A 20,085-nucleotide genomic window follows, 5' to 3' on the forward strand; every position below is an offset into this window, starting at 1 on the left:
TTCATTGGGCCATCCATCCACCCATCCACTGTCTTTTGCAGGAGCCTCACCAATGGCCTGATTTGTGTGTTAAATTTTAAACTGACGGGATTGGATTTGTGTTACTCAACACCAATATTTTAAGCCCTGGCAACAACCCCACCCCCACAATCCTCTCCCATTCATTTAAAATTAAACAAACAAACCAGACCTTTGAGCTTTGCTGCTTGTGTAATTAGCCAAAAACATGACATTTATGATCAGGAAGTGTCAGATATTTTACAAACTCACTTAATGAAATGGCTTGGTGTTTTTTTTAGTGAGGTGCACTTTAAAAATCAAAATCCCAGAGAAGGAAACTTGACAACTTTGACCTTACAATTTAGAGTTTCTTTTTAAAAAAACATATTAATAGATGATATGTTAATACATATAAGCTATAAAATGTGTGTTTTTCCTTTAACACCATCCACTGTAATAAAGCAGACAGTGCTGGGGGAAGGTTTTGTGCCTGGGAACAGCCAGTCAGCAGTGTGTGTGGCTGGGAGGTGGGACCTGTCTGTGTAATGGCTCTGAAGGATGGTGAACAGCTCTGCAGAGCAGTGATTGTACCCGGCAATGGGGCGGGGGACGTGGAGGACAGTAACTGGTACAAGTGGGCGAAGGACAGACTGAAGCAGGTCGGTCGCAGAGATAGTTTATTCCTGAGCATAAGGGCCGGCTCGTGGCTGCAAACATTGCGGGAGGGAGAACGGGAAGTTCTCGGCCCTCTCCTGGAAAAGCAACTTGCTTCCGCTTCCTCTGCTGGTGTTCTTTAAACACCTGTGTTCTCTCAGTCAAAGGCTGAGGTTCTAATTTATTCGTTCTGTCTCTAACCTGGACTCTCAGAGGTCAAACTTGCCTCATCAAAGTGGTCCATAGTGACCCGGAGCAATTTCAGCAGCGGAAGACCAAATTTCCTGAAGGGCCTACTCGCATGGCTGAGCCACTGTAAGATTTTGCTGCTGCAATGATGCACAAAGATGCCATTACTTTGGAATCCATTCTGTTTCTAATATTTTTCATTAAAAATTCTTAAGTTGGTTTTATGGCATGCTAGTGTTGACATCTCTTGCTGTAAGGGTGTCGTGTAGCAAGTGGTAACCCCACAGTTAAAAGTGTTTTTAACTTCAGGTCAGCACCTGGAAATATTTAATTCATGGTCTTCCCAGTGTTGTTTGACATTTAGTGAGAATGGTACTTTTACGTTGTGGTTGGTAGGATGCATCTTGTTGTCATGTCATTCTCAACGAAGTGAATCCTACACCTGAGTGTGACAGAGGAGGATAATTGAATCACAGAATTTTTATGATGTAAAAGGAGCGTATTCAGCCCATCATATCCACACCAGCTCTCTAAATGAGTATTATGACTCAGTGCCATTCCCCTGTACCCTTGCACATTGTTTCTATCCAAATAATGTGATGTGATGTTAAAGAATTGCCATGATCCATTTCATGAGTGATGACAGGTTTTTTGAATCTTGGGTGGATGCGATCATATTGCAAGGGAATATTTTATTTCAGTTATTTCGTTATATTATTTCAATAACATTACAGAAATCACAATGAGGAGTTTTGGTGCAGTAAGTAGGAGAAACTGTTACCATTGGCAAGAGGGATTTAAAATAATTGGTGAAAGAACCAGCGGGGAAATGAGAATTTGTTTATGCAGAGTTATGAGCTGGACTGTAAAGCCTAAAAAGGTGGAAGCAAATTCAACAGTAATTTTAAAGAAAGGAATTAGATATGTACATTCAGTGGAAAAGAATTTCATGGCTATGGGGAAAGAGAAGGCGAGTGATTTTAATTGGATAACTCATTCAAATAGCTTGTACAAACAGGATGGGTCAAATGGCCTCCTTCTATGACTCTGGGCCTTCACAATCCAATTCATTACTCATCAGGCCAAACTATTAGGAAGCCACTGTTAATGGACTATTTGATGTGGTGCTAGCCCCGTCCCAATTACTGAAAGCGTTCTATCCGAAGAATCACCTTTGAAAGTAACGCATTTTAAAAAAACCTTCCTGCGGTACCAAGAAGCACATTTCATTTGAATCCTACATGGCAGAACCCTTGAGTATTGATAGGCAGAGGGATCTGGGTGTACAGGTACACAGGTCACTGAAAGTGGCAACGCAGGTGGAGAAGGTAGTCAAGAAGGCATACGGCATGCTTGCCTTCATAGGCTGGGACATTGAGTTTAAAAATTGGCAAGTCATGTTGCAGCTTTATAGAACCTTAGTTAGGCCGCACTTGGAATATAGTGTTCAATTTTGGTCGCCACACTACCAGAAGGATGTGGAGACTTTGGAGAGGATACAGAAAAGATTTACTAGGCTGTTGCCTGGTCTGGAGGGCATTAGCTATGAGGAGAGGTTGGAGAAACTTGGTTTGTTCTCACTGGAATGACGGAGGTTGAGGGGCGACTTGATAGAAGTCTACAAGATTATGAGGGGCATGGACAGAGTGGATAGTGAGAAGCTTTTCCCAGGGTGGAAGCGTCAATTACTAGGGGCATAGGTTTAAAGTGCAAGGGGCAAGATTTAAAGGAGATGTATGAGGCAAGTTTTTTACCCAGAGGGTGGTGGGTGCCTGGAACTTGCTGCCGGGGGAGGTAGTGGAAGCAGATACGATAGTGACTTTCAAGGGGCTTCTTGACAAATACATGAATAGGATGGGAATAGAGGGATATGGTCCCCGGAAGGGTAGGGGGTTTTAGTTCAGTTGGGCAGCATGGTCGGTGCAGGCTTGGAGGGCCGAAGGGCCTGTTCCTGTGCTGCAATTTTCTTTGTTCTTTGTTCTTTTGCATTAACCATAGTCTTTAAGGGGATTTAAGCTATACATTTTAGTAGTTTAGTTACAAGTGTCTTTACAATTTTTAAATGTCCTTTCATTATGCAATTCTTATTCAACCTTTTTATCTATATGTTCTGTACTAATTCCATACAATTGATTGCTATACCTTAATGCACACAAAAGAGACATTACTGTTTAAAATATTTTGCAGATCCCAGATTTTCAGTGCTTGCTTCAAAACATGCCTGACCCATGTAAGTGATTTTTTTTTTGAAAGCTGATATTGCAGTTACTGATAAAACTTTTTTTATTGAAAGATACGGCCTGTTTTATTTAATCCATGTCTGTTATTCAGTGACAGCTAGAAAAACAATATGGCTTCCTTTTATGGAGAAAACACTGCAATGCGATGAACAGACTGTTATCATTGGGCACAGTTCTGGGGCTGTTGCGGCTATGAGGTACGAGTTTGTTTGTGAAAAGGTGACAAATAAGATTTGAGTTCACAAACAGTGATATGTTTAGTGTGAGTAATATTTTACCCACCGAAAGTTGTATCAGTTTAGGAAAATAGGGAATAGCAACCAACAGTAATACTCTATTGTCCTGTTGTTGTTAGAAGCCAGATGGAAGAAATATTACTTTTGTTATACACAGACTTTTTACTTTTAAAACTGGCTGAACAATATAGTTGAATTCCATACATATATGTCTTTATTAACTAGAGTTGTGATGTTCACATCTTGAATGCTATGTTATTGTACTGAATGTGGCTGGGGCAAATTTAAGTAGGCCTTAACATAACTCCTAGATGGAGAGAATAGTGTTCAACCTTTTAAACTTTTGTTTATAAGAACATAAGAATGAGGAGCAAGAGTAGGCCCCTTGAGCCTGCCCCGCCATTCAATAAGATCATGGCTGATTTTTTCATATACTCAGCTCCACTTACCTGCTCGCTCACCATAACCGTTAATTCCTTTACTGTTCAAAAATTTATCTGTCCTTGCCTTAAAAACATTCAATGAAGTAGCCTCAACTGCTTCACTGGGCAGGGAATTCCACAGATTTACAACCCTTTGCGTGAAGAAGTTCCTCCTCAACTCAGTCCTAAATCTGTTCCCCCTTATTTTGAGGCCATGCCCCCTTGTTCTAGTTTCACCCGCCAGTGGAAACAACTTCCCTGCTTCTATCTTATCTATTCCCTTCATAATCTATAAGATCTCCCCTCATTCTTCTGAATTCCAGTGAGTAAAGCCCCAGTTTACTCAGTCTCTCCTCATAAGCCAAACCTCTCAACTCTGGAATCAACCTAGTGAATCTCCTCTGCACCCCCAAGAGTGGCAGTATATCCTTTTTCAAGTAAGGAGACCAAAACTGTACACAGTACTCTAGGTGTGGCCTCACCAGCACCTTTTACAGCTGCAACATAACCTCGCTGTTTTTAAACTCCATCCCTCTAGCAATGAAGGACAAAATTCCATTTGCCTTCTTAATGACCTGCTGCACCTGCAAACCAACTCCTTGTGATTCTTGCACAAGGACACCCATGCTGCAATTTTTTACCATTTAAATAATAGTCCATTTTGCTGTTATTCCTACCAATATGGATGACCTCACATTTACCAACATTGTACTCCATCTGCCAGACCCTTGCCCACTCACTTCGACTATCTATGACCCTTTGCAGACTTTCAGCGTGCTCTGCACACTTTGCTCTGACAATCATCTTAGTGTCATCTGCGAATTTTGACACACTACACTTGGTCCCCCAACGATGTAAATCGTAAACAACTGCGGTCCCAACACTGATCCCTGAGGCACACCACTAGTCACTGATCGCCAACCAGAAAAACACCCATTTACCCCCACTCTTTGCTTTCTGTTAGTTAACCCATTCTCAATTATCTAACCTAATTTCTCCTTATGAGGTGCGATTTCATCATTGTTCCCGTGCAGCACCTTGGGATGTTTCATTATGTGAAAGATTGTTGTTTTATTAGGGAAGAAGTGGTGCTGATAAGAACAATATGCTCCTGACATAGTGGGATATTTGAATTAAAAATCAGAGAACTATGAGGATCACTTATGTATTCTAAGAATGCCTCCCTTTTTTAGCATTATGCAAAATAGACAAACACCAAGGCCTTTGATCTGCTGAGCTAAGCAAATGTAGTTGGAACTTAGTCATGAAACTTCCCACAAAGCGTTGGATATGTTTACTCATTATGTATATTTGTTTTAGATATGCTGAAACACACAGGGTATATGGAATTATATTGGTATCTGCATATACTTCTGACCTCGGGGATGCCAATGAACGAGAAAGTGGTAAGGTCTTTCCTCTGCTTTTGAACTTCCTTCCGTTCATTGCTCTTCATATCAATCTCAGTTCTGAAAGTTTCAATTGACCCAGCATCCACACGAGAGTTTAATTGTTTGTTGTTCTGAACCTTTTGGGGATGAGAGTTCCATGTGATGTGATGTGTTACTGTCTCAGTGATCATAGTAAGAAGTCTCACAACACCAGGTTAAAATCCCACAGGTTTATTTGGAATCACGAGCTTTCGGAGTAACTCACCTGATGAAGGAGCACTAAAAGATCGTGATTCCAAATAAACCTGTTGGACTTTAACCTGGTGTTGTGAGACTTCTTACTATGCCCACCGCAGTCCAACACCGACATCTTCATATCAATGATCACAGGCAGTTAAAGTAGTAAGTAACTGAGACATACAGACCAGAAAGGTTTCAGATTAGCTCTCTGGTCTGTGCTGAGTTAGCTGAACTCAGCTGGCATGAGGGGCCTACAATTTGACACCCTAGAGGCAGCATGTAAGTTTGGTTATTGGATGAGAATAGGATTGTAATTGGTAGTGATACTTGGTGGTCTGAAGGCCTGCTGAAACTCTCTATCTCAGCCAATACACAAAATGAAGGAGAATAAATAATTGGTAAATATGAACACTGAATCTATACAATGGCAAGTCTTGCATTTCATCTATGTCCCTTACGCCATGCCTTTGATAGTTTAGTTGAAACTACAGCCTCTCTGCCCATCAAGCATCCATAAGGTAAATATTAGTGATTGGCAATTTAAGAGGTAAATAAGTCCTCATCTTAGTGAATCAAATGATTGAATATGTAAATACAGGCAATTCAAAGTGGTTCAGTTGCTAAATACTTATAATGAGCAAGCAAGTGAGCAGCAGAAAACTAATCAATCAAGTTTCTCAATCATTTCAATTCCAGCGTTGGGTCACTGTCTGAGTGGAGTTTGCACGTTTTCCCTGTGTCCGCATGGCTTTGCTCTGGGTGCTCCGGTTTCATCCCACAGTCCAATGATGTGCAGGTTAAGTGGATTGGCCATGCTAAATTGCCCCTTAGTGTCCAAAAATGTGTCGATCAGGGGGATTAGTGGTGTATGTAAATATGTAGGGATCGGGCATGGGTGAGGTGCTCTGGAGAGTCAGTGCAGACCCAATGGGCCAAATGGCCTCTTTCTGCACTGTCGGGATTCCCCAAACAAACATTTTCCCTTTGCCCCACCTTTTTAGCACTTTGCTAGTGGTAGGCCCAATCCAACTCTTGAGCTTTGCTGGATAAATAATGAGGCCACTGTGACTTGTTAAGGTTTTTAATCCGGATACAGCAACAGAAATAAATCCCAACAAGTTGAAAATATACTCTATAGACACCGTGCAGTTGATATTCCGTCCCCTTCCCCTGGCTGACAGAAATATGATGGCTTTGTAGCTTCCTGATTGAAAAGCTATGAATCTGTCTGTTCCCCATCACCCTTCTGACCTGGACACCTTGCCCTCTAGTTACAGAATTTGCAACTTCTGTCAAGCAATGTTCAGTTCATTTGGAATATTCTCGACAAGGTAACTCCTGAATTTCTTCTGCAGTGAATGATTTTCCAGCTGCCATAGTCTCTCCTCATAGCCCTGCTGCCTAACAGAAGCCTCTCCAAAGCCAGGGTGTCTCTAGGATAGCATGATGACCAGAACTGAACATGTCGCTCTTGGCTGAGCCAGTGCTGGACATGGGCATCAGCCGTGGCTCTGTGTAGCAATCATTACCTCCTGCCAAAAGATTGTAGATTCAGGCCCCATTATACAGTCATTATAATGTTGCTCTTTTTGTGAGATTTTGCTATGTGCAAATTGTTGCTGCACAATAACGATTTAACTTTAAGGAGTCATTTGTTTTTATTCTTTCATGGGATATGGGCATCATCGCTGGCTAGGCCAGCATTTATTGCCCTTTAGTCCGCAGTTAAGAGTCAACCACATTGCTGTAGGTCTGGAGTCACATGTAGACCAGGATGGCAGATTTTTTTTCCTAAAGGACATTAGTGAACCAGATAGGTTTTTACATTCGACAATGGTTTTTAATTCCAGATGTTTTTCTTGAATTCTAATTTCACCATCTGCTGTGGTGGGATTTGAACTCGAGTCCCCAGAGCATTATCCTGGGTGTCTGGATTACTTGTCCGGTGACAATAGCACTGCGTCACTGCCTCCCCTGAGTTAGAGCACTGTGGGACATCCCGAGATTGTAAAAGGCGGTATAAAATGCAAGCCTTTCTTTTTATAAACCTGTGATTGCCCTGAGACTTAAGATGGTCAGTTTTCTTGGGTGCAGCATGCAAACAGCAACAGAGAAATGGGCATTATGTCAAATTGCAGGAGAGCGTCTGATTTTAATTTGCGTGCTATTTACACCATTATGCCCCATTCAGATAGTCAGGTACAGCTAGCTGGAAAGTCATGTGGGAAATTAATGGACAGTTCAGTCAAGGAACAGGAAAAGGCCGAGCATGTAAAATTGATAAGTTCCCATCATAAAATCCAAAGGCTTTTTTACTCTTTTTAATGATAAAGTGCAACAAACAATTGGAAAGATTATATCACACAATCTGCTTTTCACCAAATTGTATGGAGGTTTTCAGCTTTAATAATTAATGCAAAAGTTGACGTATACAGAGATCAGACTTTCTGATGTGACGTTGTTCTTATTTTTTTAAGGATATTTCAGCAGTCCGTGGCAATGGGAGAAGATCAAATGCAATTGTAAATGCATCGTTCAGTTTGGTTCAACTGATGACCCTTTCCTCCCGTGGTCTGAACAGCAGAAAGTAGCAGATGGTCTTCAGGCAGAACTTCACAAATTCACAGACCGAGGGCACTTTCAGGATGAAAAGTTTCCAGAACTAATAACCGTCATTTGCAAGATGAGGAAAGCACCTTCATAACCAAAAACCATTACATTCACCGGTGGATCAGATTCTTTTTACCCTTTTCGTCAATCGATTCTTAAACTGACGTGTTAAACTTAAAATTATGAGGAAGCTGGTGGTTTTGCTACATAAAGTACATAAACTGGATTTCAGAGTGGTAATTTGTGCTGCTGATAATGGCTGGAAGAGTTGGACAGATTTGCTGCATCTTCTGCAGCTTAATGGTAAAAAGTTTGGTTGCCATTCTGTCACATCAGAGTAAATAAACAAACCTTTAACTTGTACAATAGAAGGTACTGAAAATCTGAAATAAAACTCAGAAAATGCTGCAAATGCTCAGCAGGTCTGGCAGCACGTCTGGAGAGAAACTGTTTCAGGTCGATGACCCTTCACTGGGGAACTGGGAGCACTTAGAGATTGTAACAGTTTTTAAACCGGTCAGGGAAAGTGGGGAGGGAGAGAGAAGAAGGTAGAAGCCAGAAGAGATTAAGTGACAAAAGGGGTGATGGTGAAAGTGAAAAGAAACAGAAATGGGACAAGTAAAAGATACGTCCAGAGGAGATGGAAGTGGGAATGGCTGAAACACCAGAGGTTATGGTTTAAAATTGTTGAACACATTGCTGAATACAGAAGGCTGTAAAGTTCTCAGTTGAAAGATGTGGACAGTTTGATGTGGTACTAGCCCCATCCCAATTACTGAAAGCATTCTATCCTAAGAATCACCTTTGAAAGTAACGCATTTTAAAAAACCTTCCTGAGGTACAAAGAAGCACATTTCTTTTGAATCCTACATGGCAGTAAATGGCAGAACCCTTAAGAGTTTACAGATCACTGAAAGTGGCAATGCAGGTAGTCAAGAAGGCATACGGCATGCTTGCCTTCATCAACCGGGACACAGTTTAAAAATTGGCAAGTCATGTTGCAACTTTATAGAACCTAGTTAGGCCGCACTTGGAATATAGTGTTCAATTCTGGTCGCCACACTACCAGAAGGATGTGGTGGCTTTGGAGAGGGTACAAAAAGATTTACCAGGATGTTGCCTGGTATGGAGGGCATGAGCTATGAGGAGAGGTTGGAGAAACTTGGTTTGTTCTCACTGGAATGACGGAGGTTGAGGGGCGACCTGATAGAAGTCTACAAGATTATGAGGGCATGGACAGAGTGGATAGTCAGAAGCTTTTTCCCAGGGTTGAAGAGTCAGTTACTGGGGGGCATAGGTTTAAGGTGCGAGGGACAAGATTTAAAGGAGATGTACGAGGCACGTTTTTTATCCAGAGGTGGTGGGTGCCTGGAACCCGCTGCCGGAGGGGGTAATGGAAGCAGATACGATAGTGACTTTCAAGGGGCGTCTTGATAAATACATGAATAGGATGGGAATGGGAGGATATGGTCCCCGGAAGGGTGGGGGGTTTTAGTTCAGTCGGGCAGCATGGTCGGTGCAGGCCTGAAGGGCCGAAGGGCCTGTTCCTGTGCTGTAATTTTCTTTGTTCTTTGAAGTCCTTGAGCTTACATTGAGTTTCATTGGAACAGTGTAGAAGCCCTTAACCTGTGCCCTCCTCAACAGGATATCCTATATACTCCGCATTATAAACTTTTTAACTAACAAACCAATTTAAATTTACTTTCACTATTTCAGGAAAATTGCTGGACAGTTACTTTGGTTATTAAAAAAAGAATGTTTTGTGAACATACTCCAGTTTTGTTGCAACCTGTGCAGGTGAAGTGGACTAGCGAAGCTAAATTGCCCCTTAGTGTCCAAAGATGCATGGGTTATGTGGATTAGCCATGGTAAATATGCAGGGTTATGTGGATGGGGAGGAGGGGGGGCAGGTTCCTTCAGTCTCGTGTTGTGGAGGTCAAATTATTCGTTACCCTGAATCCCATCCTAATTTGGGCTTTCAGTGCAGTGCTGAAGACTGTTGCATTATCAGAGGCACTGTTGTTCAAATGACATGTTACATTGCCTTTTTCCACCTGTCTAGATGTATGAAAAGATCCCACCGTGTGTTTGTTCAAAGAATAACAGTCCTACCGAACATTTACCCCTCAGCTATCACCATTTAAAACCTTTGGTCATATAGATCTGCTGCAAGTTTTGGGATTTGGCTATGCGCTGCCTATGTGACTACTGTGTTTAGCTACATAACAGTAACTGCACATCATTTATTTGATGTGAAGTACTTTGGAAAAATCTAGCAGATGTAAAATGGGCCATATGAAGGCAAATTTCTAGTTGGTCGGCTGTCAATTCCGAATGTTAATGTAACCCCCTGCTGATCACTATATGGGGCTACTGTTTAACTGTTCGATTTACAGGATCCTGAATTCCTAGCAGTTGATGGTGAGCTGGCTAAATTTCCTGTTTACCCATAAATGCCAGTACAGGCTTACATGAAAAGGATTTGAGTATGTTTAGCACGGTGTCTCCAAAAATGTTATTGAGATAAACCTTATAATGAGAAAAGGTTCGGAACAACAAGGTAAACAGAATAACAAAAAAAAAATTAATAACAAATATCATTAGCAGATATAAACAAGTAAAGAATCCCAAACTGAAGATTTTCCAATTAACAGTTTCAACCTGAGAAATGTTCTGAATATCACCAAGCACTTTGAATTTTAAACGTTGGGGCCCATCCGTTGGTGCACATCTGAAGAAAACCACATCTGTTACCGTTCCTGTCTGATAGTACTCACTTAACCCCGACACACACACAGTCCAGACGGGTCTACGAGAGGGAAGATGATGGAGCAAGCACACGAGGCAGAGGTGCCGCGAGCTATCTGTGTAGTAACGCAGATCCAGTGCGCTGAAGGCTGTCCTCCTCGGCAGTCATGAAAAACCAAGCAGTTCTACCTGAGAAAGATTCACTTCAAACTGAGTTTTTACTGCCTCTGAAAAGCTTCTCTCCAAAAATGTGGCTGTCCCTCTTCTGCACACTCCCTCCTCAGCTCTGCAGCTTCTTCACTTCCTGGCACCTTTTTTTCCTCCCGCCCCCAGACACTCCTATTGGCCCAGCCCACATCACTCAACCAACAGCATCCTGTTCACAGCACCCGCCCGGCAAACAGGACACTGAAACCCACAAGGGACAAAGAACACTGGTAAATGTCTTCCCCACAAATTTTCCTCAGTCCCTTACATTAATATTAGCCCTCCCCCATATCTGCAACTAAAGGAGTTTATCTTGGGTATAAAAGGTATGGATCTAAATTGAAACGTGAATTTCTGTGACCCATTTCCAAAAAGAGTGCTAAATGATCCTCATTGTGTTAAAAATTACACTGACAACCGGTTTAAGATTGTCAGTCAGGCTTAGTGTAGTGTATTTGCGTGTACTGTAAGCTGCATATATTAATACATAAGGCAGAGAGAAAGAACATGTGCACACATTGCGCTTGTTTCAGCTAAGCAAATAAGTGACAGCCATTTGCTGATTAATTCCCCATGCCTTGACCAATCGGGGTCAAGCTGCCTGTTTCAAATTTCCAACAATGTTTGGCAGTTATCTGTCAGTTGCCATCAACTGTTGCATTCTCTATGGCAATGCTTCTACCAATCTCTGCACGTAAAAAAGCATAAAACACTAACAGTTTTACTGAAGAGAAATTCTGTTTGACAAATTTATTACTTGTTTTTTAAGGATGTGACCATAGGGTAGATAAAGGACAACCAATAAATGTAGTATAGCTGGATTTCTGAAAGGCATTCAATCTTCTTTGGGGATCACTCGTTAATGAGTATGATTGTCCACCTAAGAAACTGTATGTTACTGGACATGGGTTCTGTGGGTCCTCGTGTGGCTGATGAGCCCAACCCTAGAGCTGCATCTTCGACCACACACTTGGCAGGTATTTCCGGGAGATGGGTTCAGTGTTGGACTGTAGATCACTGGAATTCCTTTCTCTGACTCATTTTCTATGCTTCCTCTTGCCATTGGGTGTCCTTGAAGAATTGTGTCCTTTCAATCAGGAAGTTCTTCCAAGTAGGTCTCTTCTGAGCACGGGTCTTCCAGGCATTGATGCCTATGTTGCCTTTCTAGAGGTAAGTTATCAGGGTGTCTTTGAAGTGCTTCCTTTGTCGTCCCTTGTTCGGGAACCTTCCTTGACTTGGGCGAAGATTTGCTTTGACAGTCGGGACTCTGACATCCTAAGCACTTGGCCGACCCGGCAGAGTTGGTTTCGGATGATGTGGAGATGCCGGCGTTGGACTGGGGTGGGCAGAGTAAGAAGTCGCACAACACCAGGTTAAAGTCCAACAGGTTTATTTGGAATCACGCACTTTTGGAGTGCTGCTCCTTGACCAGGTGAGTGGAGGTTAGTTCACAAACATGGCATATATAGGCAAAGACACAATTGCAAAATAATTACAGGTTGGAATGTGAAGAATGGTTGGAATGCGAGTCTGAATCGCTGAGCAGAAACTGATAGCCAAGTTCTGCACGCATGAGGACGGCCTCAACTGGGATCTTGGGTTCATGTCACACTACGTGTAACCCCCACAATACTGTCTGTGTTTGCAAAGTCCAATGAACTGTCCTAGGTGGAGAGAATTCACACCATCTTTAACCTGTGATTATCCCTCTCTCCACGCACAATGTTTGTACCTGTAAAGACTCACATCCCAACCTGTAATTATCTTGCAATTGTGTCTTTGCCTATATATGCCATGTTTGTGAACTAACCTCCACTCACCTGATGAAGGAACCGTGCTCCGAAAGCTCGTGATTCCAAATAAATCTGTTGGACGTTAACCTGATGTTGTGGGACGTTTCATGCTGGTGCTCTTGGCACCTTCAAGGACACTGATGTTAGTATGCCTGCCTTCCCAGCTGATGCGGGGAATCCATCTCAGACAGCATGGATGGTACCTCTCCACGGCCTCCAGGTGACGTCTGTACATAGTCCAACTTTCTGAGCCATATAGAATAGTTGGGAGGATGACTGTCTTGTACACATGGATCTTGGTGTTAGCATGAGTGTCGCGATCATTGAAGATTTGAGTCCTTAAGAGTCTGAAGGCAATGTTCCCGGATTGGATATGATGTTGGATCTCCGCATCGATGTCAGCCTTAGATGAGAGGTGGCTCTCCAAGAAGGGAAACATTTCATGTTTGGGAGGGTTTCTCCATTGATCTTGATGGAGGGAGAGACCGGATCTTGCACTGGGGCAGGTTGATATAGGACTTGAGTATTCTTGAGGTTGAGGCTGAGACCGATTCTTTGGTATGCTTCCATGAAAGTATCAAGCGTGGCTTGGCGACTCTCTTCTGAGAGAGTGGAAATGATTTCAACAGGTTGGTGTTGAAAAGTTTTTCATCCATCCCATAGACAACGTCCACTCCACTGGGAAGCTTATTCGTGAAGAATGGTGGTGATGAAGATGGAGGCAGGCAGGCAGGCAGGCGGGGGGGGGGGGGGGGGGGCAGTGACACATCCCTGCTTGACTCCAATCTTGACCTCAATGAGTTTCTGTCTTATTTCTGTCGGCAAGAATTCTCACTGACATCTTGTGGAGGTGTTGGAGGATGTTGATGAATTTCTTTGGACAGCCAGTCTTTTGACAGGGTCTTCCATTGCACTTCCCGATTGACTGATTCAGAATCCTGTGGTCAGATAGATGAAGGCCATGGAGAGTGGTTGATGTTGCTCCTGGCATTTCTCTTGAAGTTGTCGAGCAGTGAAAATTATATCTGCTGTTCCACGTTTTGGTCAGAAGCTACACTGGCTTTCCAGAAAGGTTTCTGCAGAGACAGGAGAAGGCAGCTAGCGAAGATTCAGGCGATGATCTTCCCGGCGATGGAGAGTAGGGAGATTTCCTCAAATACATCCTCATCTATTATTGCATCACAATTCAGGAGTTCTTCGAAGTTTTCTCTCCATCGAAAGATTATCTTTTCTCTGCCCCTCAAGAGGGTTCTGTCCTTACTCTGCATTGGTTTGAGGCTGAGGGTGTTGGGACCATCAATTGCCTTGGTGAAACTGAAGAAGCCCTGGCTGTCAGTGTACTATTGGTTCTTGATTTCCTTAGTTCTTCTTTGTAACACTGCCTTTACTGATTGGTGAGCTCTCCTCTTTGCCTTGCTGGTTATGTCATTTTGCCAGGCGCCGAGAGCTCTCATCGTCCTGTCAATGAGGTCTTGGATGGTGTGGTCGTTCTCGTCGAACCATACTTGGCGTTTCCTCGTTTTGTAGCTGACGGTTTCTTCACAGTTTATGATGATAGCTGTCTTCAGCTCTTTCCAGTTTCCCTCCACTCCATTGGAATGAACACTTTGGAGAATTTGGAGAAGACATTGTTGGAAGTTCACGAGCATGCTTGGCTCTTGAAGCCGCTCACCTTGATCTTTTTTCTGAGCTGTTTTTTCATCTTCCACTGCTTCTGGTAGATAAAGGGGAACCAGTTGTAGTATAGCTATATTTCCATAAAAGGTGCTACACAAAGTATTAATAGGAAAGATAAAGGCTCATAGAGTGGGGGTAAATAGATTAGTAGAGGATTAATTAACAGATTGAAAACAATGGGAATAAGCAGGGCTTTTCCAAGTTGGCAGGCAGCGAATAGTAGATGCCGCAAGGATCAGTGCTGGGGCCTCAGCTATTTACAATCTATGCTAAGGATTTAAATGAAGAGACATTTAAGCTTACTGTTGATACCAAGCCATGTGGAAACGCAAGCTGTGGGGAGTACACAGGGGGGACTGCAAAGAGATATAGATGGGTTAAGTGAGTGGCTGACCAGATGGATTATAATACTGGGAAATGTGAGATTATTCATTTTGGTCATAGAAAAGCAGAATATTTTTTGAAAGGTGAGAAACTTGTAAGTGTTGACGACATCTGGGTGTGCTTGTACAAGGAACAGTAAGAAATCTCACAACACAAGATTAAAGCCCAACAGGTTTATTTGGTATCACGAGCTTTCAGAGCACTGTTCCTTCATCAGGTGTCACTCACCTGATGAAGGAGCAGCGCTCCAAAAGCTCGTGATACCAAATAAACCTGTTGGACTTTAACCTGGTGCTGTGAGACTTCTTACTGTGCCCACCTCAGTCCAATGCTGGCATCTCCACATCATTATATAAGAAATGCAGAAAGTTTGCATGCATGGGCAGCAAGCAATTAGGAAGGCAAATGACACGGCCTTTATTGAAAGAGGGTTAGAGTTTACGGTTTTGCTACAGTTGTACAGGGTTTTGGTGAGACCACATCGGGAATACTGTGTGCAGTTTTGGTCTTCACATTTAAGAAAGGATATACTTGCAGTGGAGACAGTACAGCGAAGGGGCACTAAATTGGTCCCGAGGATGAGGGGTTGTCCAATAATGACAGACTGAGTAATTTGAGTTTATATTCTGTGGAGTTTAGAAGAATGACGGGCAATCTCATTGAAATCGACAAAATTTTGAAGGGTGTGAGAGATTGGAGGTTGAAAAATTGATTCAGTTGTTCAGGGAATCTAAAACACTGGGGGGCACGGTCTCAGGATAAAGGGCCAATCGTTAAGCACTGAGAGGCCGAGAAATTTCATAACTCAAAGGGTTGTGAATCTTTAACATTCTCTGCCACAAAGGATAAAAGCAAATTACTGCGGATGCTGAAATCTGAAACCAAAAGAGAAAACGCTGGAAACTCTCAGCAGGCCTGGCAGTATCTGTAAGGAGAGAAAAGAGCTGATGTTTTGAATCTAGATGACCCTTTGTCAAAGCTAAAAGGCATAGAAAGTGGGAGATATTTATACTGCAGGGTGAGGAAATTAAATATAAGTCATAGCCACAGAAACCAGGGAAAAAGACCGCTAATGGCTGTCCACAGAGAGAATAAAGGTAGTGAATGGCCAAACAGCAGAGAAGCTGTAAGCTGTGACAGATGAAGATGGCGGGGGGTGGGTGGGGTGTGCATGGGATGGGACAGAGGTAAATTGTAGAAAAGGGGAAGCAGGGGGGTAGAAAAGGTAAGGGAAGGGGGATAAAGTGGGGGGAAGAGTGGGGGGGGGGGGGGGAAGAAAAATGAAGAAAGACAATAAAGAAATAAAATGTAGAGAACAGTAAAAAATTAAATAAAATAGAATGAAAACAAAGGGGTCGAGGTGGGGTAGAGCAAATCATCTGAAGTTGTTGAATTCGACGTTGAGACCGGAAGGCTGTAAAGTGCCTAACCGGAAGATGAGATGCTGTTCCTCCAGTTTGTGTTGAGCTTCACTGGAACGTTGCAGCAAGCCAAGGACAGACATGTGGACATGGGAGCAGGATCATGTGTTAAAATGGCAAGCAGCTGGAAGGTCAGGGTCCTGATTGCACACAGACCGAAGGTGCTCAGCAAGATGATTTTGGTGCCGCTTCATGCTCTCATCCAGGCCTTGAAAAAATTCATCAACTTCGCTTCCAGTTTCCACCCCTCCATCGCCTTCACCTGGTCCACCTCAGACACTTCCCTTCCCTTTTTTGATCTTTCTGTCTCCATTTCCGGCAATAGACTATCAACCAATATCGATTACAAGCCCACTGACTCCCACAGCTATCTGGACGACAGCTCTTCACACCCCACATCCTGTAAGGACACCATCCCTTTCTCTCAGCTCCTTCGCCTCTGTCGCATTTGTCCCGATGATGCCACTTTCCAAAGTGGTGCTTCTAATATATGCTCCTTTTACCACAACCGTGAATTCCCATCTATAGTTGTCGACAGGGCCCTCAACAGCGTGCAGTCCATCTCCCGTGCCATGACCCTCACCTCCCTCCCCTCCCTCCCAGAACAAGGATAGAGTCCCCCTTGATCTCACATTTCATCCCACCAGCATGCAAAACATAATCCTCCGCCATTTTTGCTAACTCCAGCGTGATGCCACCACCAAACACATCTTCCCTTCACTCCCTCTGTCAGCATTCCGCAGAGACTGTTCCCTCCGGGATAACCAAGTCCACTTCTCCACTATACCCAATACCTCTCCCGTCACTCATGGCACCTTCCCATGCAATCGCAGAAGGTGTAATACCTGTCCCTTTCCCTCTTCTATGCTCACCATCCAAGGTCCCAAACATTCATTCCAGGTTAAGCAGTGTTTCACTTGCACCTCTTCCTATTTGGTATATTGCATTCGCTGCTCCCAATGTGGTCTCCTCTATATCGGAGAGACCAAACGTAGATTGGGTGATCACTTTGCTGAGCACCTTCGGTCTGTGCGCAATCAGGAGCTTGACCTTCCGGTTGCTTGCCATTTTAACACACGATCCTGCTCCCATGCCCGCATGTCTGTCCTTGGCCTGCTGCAATGTTCCAGTGAAGCTCAACACAAACTGGAGGAACAGCATCTCATCTCCCGGCTTGGCACTTTACAGCCTTCCGGTCTCAACATTGAATTCAACAACTTCAGATGATTTGCTCTACCCCACCTCGACCCCCTTTGTTTTTGTTCTATTTTAATTTTTTACTGTTCTCTATCTTTTATTTCTTTATTGTCTTTCTTCATTTTTCTTCCCCCCCCAACTCTTTCCCCCTACTTTATCCCCCTTCCCTTACCTTTTCTACCCCCCTGCTTCCCCTTTTCTACAATTTACCTCTGTCCCATCCCATGCACCCCCCCGCCAACCCCAACATCTTCATCTGTCACCCCCAACATCTTCATCTGTCACAACTTGCAGCTTCTCTACCATTTGGCCATTCACACTCTTTATTCTCTCTGTGGACAGCCATTAGCAGTCTTTTCCCCTGGTTTCTGTGGCTATGACTCATCTTTCATTCCCTCACCCTGCAGTCTAAATATCTCCCACTTTCTATGCCTTTTAGCTTTGACAAAGGGTCATCTGGACTCGAAACGTCAGCTCTTTTCTCTCCTTACAGATGCTGCCAGATTTGCTGAGATTTTCCAGCGTTTTCTCTTTTGGTCTCTGCCACAAAGGGTTGTGAATACTCCATCAATTAAAACATTTAAGGCTGGGATAGACAATTGTTTCTTGGAATTGTGTGATATGGGGAGTGGGCGGGAAACTGTAGTTGAAATCCAAGATCAACCATGATCCTATTGACTGTCAGAGCAGGCTCAATGCACCATGTGGTCTATTCCTGCTCCTATTTCTTGTGGATATTTTGAAGTAATAATGAAGACAATTGTTAACAATGGGTCTTTCCCTCACAATCATTGTCATTCAATAGACTGTAATAATTATAGACATTCGTTAGAAAGTACTAAATTTTAAATGGACCCTTCAGCAAGAGCAAACTAATTCTGGTCTTGTCTTTAGCCACTCTTCTTAGACAGTTATTTGGGATTGAGGATGATGTGCTTCTGGTTCGATTGACCCAGCGATGGCTGATAAATGTAATGTCTGATCTGCAGACTCTATCTTATGCAGGGCAGGTAGTGTTTGAAGGGTTGGATAGGGTATCTTAATGCTAATGAGCTCTCTCTGACGCCTTAACTTCACCTCTGGATGCTCCTGAAGTCTTTTGATGCCTTTTTGAATGAACCTCCTCCATTTTGGTTGGTCACAGACTGGGACTCCCATGAGTTGATGAGGATGTTTGACCTCCACAGGGATACATTTGAGGATGCCCCAAAAGCATTTCCGCTGTCTTCCTGGAAATGTCCTGCTGTGACTGCAGTCACCTGATGAGCCTGTTAAACAAATATTCCATTTTGGGTACAGATGAGGGGATGGCATATTAGGAGACAGCAGCAGCCAGACCAGCAGCACCACAACTGGCCCTGTTGTACAGAGGGGAGAGATAAAAACTAGTAGAGCACTAATAATTGGGGATTTGAGAGTCAGGGGCACAGATAGGTGCTTCCGTTGCCACGAGAGAGAGATTCCAGGATGGTATGTTACCTCCCTGGTGCCAAGATCATGGATGTCTCTGAGCAGGTGCAGGGGATCCTGAAATGGGAGGGTAAACGGACAGATGTCATTGTCCACATTGGCACAAATGACATAGGCAGGAAGAGTGACAAGGTCCTACAACAACAATTCAGGGAGTTAGGTAGTAAGCTGAAAAGCAGGACCTCTAGGGATGTCTTCCAGGGCCCTACTGGAGATATGTATGGGATCTCCCAGCCTGCGACACAATGGTCCATTAAGGTGACCAACACACTCTTCAAGGTTGGCCAATACATCCACCTTTGCACCCATCCAGATAGTCAGGCTCAAAGCCATTGGGTTTAGGGCCATCATGGATATCCCAAGTTAACTGCATGATTGACTGCACACATGTGGCCATTCAGGTTCCCATGGGACAGTCATCAGCCTTAATTAACCAGGAAGGATTCCACTCCTTTGATACACAATTAGTCCACAACCACCAAAATGAATCTCCTCCCACAGTCCAAAGATGTGCCGGTTAGGTGGATTGGCTATGCTAAATTGCCCTTTACTCCAAAGATGTGTAGACAGATGGTTTAGCCATGCTAAACATTCAACGGAGTTACAGAGATAAGGCGAGGTTTGGGGTAAGATGCTCTTTCAGAGAGTTGGTGTAGACTTGAACTGAATGGCCTCCTCCTGCACTGTAGAGATTCTATGGTTCCAGCTTCATCCTTCTGCTTGCAGGAGAAATAAGCCCAAAATATTAAAGAGAGGGCCAAGATTAGTGGAGGCATCCCAAACATTAGTGCTTTGATCCCAGCACAGGAGGAGCCCCTGAAATTGGAGGGTCTCCGCATAATTTCAGATGGTGAAACAGGATTGTCAATCCAAGAGAGTGAGTGCATAGGTACAAAGACACAATCGTTCATGACACATGAGGCAGGGTATTCATGTGTCCACCTCTGAACAGGTGCAGCTCCACATCAGACAAGGTTTCCGGTGAGGCGATGCAAAGCCCTTAACCCTTAAATGTTTGTGCTTTCTCATGCAGGTCTCAGCGTTCCTGAAGGATGCTGAGCTTCAGAGGAAGAGATCAGATCCTCAGAGGGTGCACTGTCACATCTTTTCCCCATACTTTCCACCAGTGTAAATACTACGAATAGATTCAGAGTCACAAACTGATGAGCACATGACTGATGTACTTGAGCAGCTGATAGGTGCTGT

At 43.5% G+C, this 20,085-nt stretch overlaps 2 protein-coding genes across 2 annotated transcripts in view; one reads left to right on the plus strand and one right to left on the minus strand.

The window, feature by feature from the left end:
* Positions 1 to 492: 492 nt before the first annotated feature.
* On the plus strand, positions 493 to 9,752 carry rbbp9 (retinoblastoma binding protein 9). Its single transcript, XM_078230575.1, has 5 exons — positions 493 to 659; positions 3,031 to 3,073; positions 3,175 to 3,280; positions 5,062 to 5,147; positions 7,850 to 9,752. The coding sequence occupies exons 1-5, from the start codon at positions 546 to 548 to the stop codon at positions 8,074 to 8,076; spliced, it is 576 nt and encodes a 191-aa protein (XP_078086701.1). The 5' UTR covers positions 493 to 545; the 3' UTR covers positions 8,077 to 9,752.
* Positions 9,753 to 14,070: 4,318 nt separating this feature from the next.
* Positions 14,071 to 20,085, minus strand: part of pde10a (phosphodiesterase 10A) — a 163,129-nt gene continuing 157,114 nt past the window's right edge. The window contains exon 17 of the mRNA XM_078230471.1: positions 14,071 to 14,497. Within this exon, the coding sequence (XP_078086597.1) occupies positions 14,071 to 14,497 (427 nt within the window). The remainder of the gene's footprint in view (positions 14,498 to 20,085) is intronic.

The sequence above is a fragment of the Mustelus asterias genome, chromosome 15, assembly GCF_964213995.1.
Source record: "Mustelus asterias chromosome 15, sMusAst1.hap1.1, whole genome shotgun sequence".
Lineage (NCBI taxonomy): Eukaryota > Metazoa > Chordata > Chondrichthyes > Carcharhiniformes > Triakidae > Mustelus > Mustelus asterias.